The 3,160-nt window shown below is 41.0% G+C and overlaps 1 protein-coding gene across 1 annotated transcript; it reads left to right on the top strand.

The window, feature by feature from the left end:
* The first annotated feature begins 894 nt into the window (after positions 1–894).
* Positions 895–2,599, top strand: LOC103829051 (splicing factor U2af small subunit A-like). Its single transcript, XM_009104714.3, is given in 3 exon segments — positions 895–1,153; positions 1,359–1,645; positions 1,648–2,599. Coding segments are annotated over 2 exon segments (867 nt in total). The 5' UTR covers positions 895–1,153; positions 1,359–1,374; the 3' UTR covers positions 2,244–2,599.
* The last annotated feature ends 561 nt before the right edge of the window (positions 2,600–3,160 follow it).

Raw genomic sequence — 3,160 nt, 5'->3', positions numbered from 1 at the left:
TCTTCCATACTGCCAAAGAGCTGCGGCCAATAAGGTTTTTCGTTGATGTTCTTCTTCTTCTTCAGCTGCGGTTTTTTGGGGAGTTGATCGCAACAAAGTCCTGTAACGATGGCGAACTCACGCAAGAAAAACCTAATAGGGTGACCGGCAAAACGAAACCACGCTTCATGTTTTTTTTTGCACCTTAAGTTGACGCGAGAGTGGATATCTAACAAATCTACCAGAAAAAGCCGGTTTTTCTGCTATCTCCAATAGTTTACCCAAAGATGAAGCTCTCAGATATCGGATCTCATCTTCGTTGAGAGCATTGACGATGGAGCTGATTGATCGGGACGACTGGTAAGTCAGAACCCTCACGCCGACTGGTTCCTCGCCATCCGCAAACATCATCTGAGGTAACTCGACATCGGTTTCATCTGCTATGTCTTCTGAAAAATCTACTAGTCTTGCAGCGACCATTACGGAGTCGAAAGAAAGAGATTTTGCAGACTGAACTTTGAAATAATTGTTTAGGCCGAAAAGACAATATATTGGAACAATTTAATACTGCAGACCTCTTTGGGTTTTTTGCATTTTCAGAAGTCTCGAGGTTGTTTGCATTATTGGTTCTTCCAATATGTAAAACTGTCACGTCAATTTTTCACTTTTAACGTGTCAGTGTGCGTTGTATTGAATTTAATTATGGATATAAAGACACTTTAGGTATTATCTCAAATTGCACAGTCATTTTACCATATACCCAATTTACTTCCATAAATTTGACATCCAGTGCAAATTCCCTAATAAACCAGTCTGTGACGTTTATGACTAAAAAGTAAAAACCGTACTGTTTGTTCCTCTATTAGCTTTTGTGCGGTGAAACATTATAGAAAAAGGTAAGAGAGTAAAAAAAAGAGGTCAGGTGTAACATTTTAGCAAAAAAAAGAAGTAAAAATTCGAATCTTCTAGTTCCCTTTCCTTTACTATTTTTAAAAATTGGTTATGCTGTTAATTACGAAATCATCGATCACCTCTCTCTTCCTCTCCCAGCTCGCGAACAAAGCAAACCCTAGATCATCAATCCGACGGAGACGGCAGCTCATCGTCGGCAATCTCTTCCACAGGCGGCGTCTAAGCACAGATCTCTCGGTGTCTTCCATCTCTGTAACATTCTGTAAGCATGCTTTCTCTTTCTTCGCTTAGGTCCTCTCTGTAGTTTTAAGAGCTCTGTGCTTTTTAGCTCCGTTGAACGATCTTGCTTCTCGCTTTCTTCCGAATTTTTCTCCTCATGTATCTGATTATCTGTTTTTTTTTATTTGGTTCTCTGTGATATGTTGCTAATTTGTTATTTTTTGTAATCTTGATTATTGTAAAAACAGGGTTAGCGTTTTTGCGATGGCGGAGCATTTAGCTTCAATCTTTGGTACTGAAAAGGACAGAGTGAACTGCCCTTTCTACTTCAAGATTGGCGCTTGCCGTCACGGTGACCGTTGCTCTCGTCTCCACAACCGTCCCACCATCTCCCCTACCCTCCTCCTCTCCAACATGTACCAGAGACCCGACATGATCACCCCAGGCGTCGATGCAAATGGCCAGCCCCTCGACCCGCGCAAGATCCAAGAGCACTTTGAGGATTTCTTCGAGGATCTCTTTGAGGAGCTCGGCAAGTTTGCGACAACCTTGCTGATCACATGATTGGCAACGTCTATGTTCAGTTTAAGGAAGAGGACCAGGCTGCAGCCGCTTTGCAGGCTCTGCAAGGTAGGTTTTATTCGGGGCGTCCCATCATTGCGGATTTCTCTCCTGTCACGGATTTTCGGGAAGCCACGTGTAGGCAGTATGAAGAGAACAACTGTAACCGTGGTGGGTATTGTAACTTCATGCACGTGAAGCTTGTTTCGAGGGAGCTGAGGAGGAAACTCTTTGGGAGGTCTAGGCGCAGGGGAAGTGGAAGTAGAAGCAGGAGTAGGAGTAGGAGTATAAGCCCTAGGCATAAGAGAGAGTTTGACCGGCGTGATCCTCCTCGCAGGGAGTTCAGTCACCGGGAGAGAGATAGCGAGTTTTACAGGCATGGAAGTGGGAAAAGGAGCAGTGAGAGGTCGGAGAAGGGAGACAGGGACGGTTCAAGGAGGAGACATGGAAGCCCTCCTCCTAGACGAGGAGGGAGCCCTGGTGGTGGGAGAGAAGGAAGCGAGGAGAGGAGGGCAAGGATTGAGCAATGGAACAGAGAACGGGAGGAGAAGGAAGAGGGAGGAGGAGCATAAGAAAAACATAACTGCTGCAATGTGGTGGATTCTGCTGTCAGCTTCTCTGCGTTTGTTCATGTATTCTGAAGTCAGTAAAATCTAGTGATGGATTTTTCATGTGGTTGTTCTAATTTGGGAACTTGGAATGAGAGTTGAATAACTCCTTTAGATTATAAAAAAATGTTGTTGGGGTTACTTTCTTGTAGTTGTGATTAGGAAAAACTTTGTTGCCTCGCGTCCCCTTGTTACCGATCTTCACCAGTGTCCTTTAGAGCTTTGTACTATCTTCTCTTTAGTTAAAAGAGTGTCCTTTAGAACTTTGTACCATCTTCTGTTTAGTTAAAACTTAAAAGAGTTGAGTTTCCTTTCAAACATTTTCGTGGAGTATATGCGATGATATGTTTGTTGAATACACACACAAAAGGTTTTTCTATCATTCTATGTTTAATAATTTTTTTCATGCTAAATTTATGGAGTAGATCCCTCATTTTCTAGATAGGAAGTTGTGATCCTTCCTTGTGGATTATATCATATACCTCTGCATTCCGCAACGCCGCCGATCCATATTTTTGGGCCTAAAGAAATAGAACTGCTAGACCAATTTACAGACTCAACTGTTTCTGAAAGCGCTATAGAATTAGAACATGAAGATGCTCCAAATAATCTAAGAACATGAAGATGCTCCAAATAAGAAGACACAATCCCCTATATATTAATAGAAAATATTAAAAAAATTGTAACTTTAAGTTTGTATTAATTAAAACAAAGTCTTGGGTGTTATTTAATTAGGATGTCAATTTGACTTACGTGACATCATAATAATCAACTAGGTTAAGATCCGTGTCTTGCACGGGATGAATATTAAATATAAATTATTTTGAAGTATTATATATTATGAAATAATAAATATATATTGAATAATTAAAAATTTAGTA

The sequence above is a fragment of the Brassica rapa genome, chromosome A07 (genome assembly GCF_000309985.2).
Source record: "Brassica rapa cultivar Chiifu-401-42 chromosome A07, CAAS_Brap_v3.01, whole genome shotgun sequence".
Taxonomy (NCBI): Eukaryota; Viridiplantae; Streptophyta; class Magnoliopsida; order Brassicales; family Brassicaceae; genus Brassica; species Brassica rapa.
Note: the sequence above shows the minus strand (reverse complement) of the source record. Positions and strands in the feature narration are given on the sequence as shown.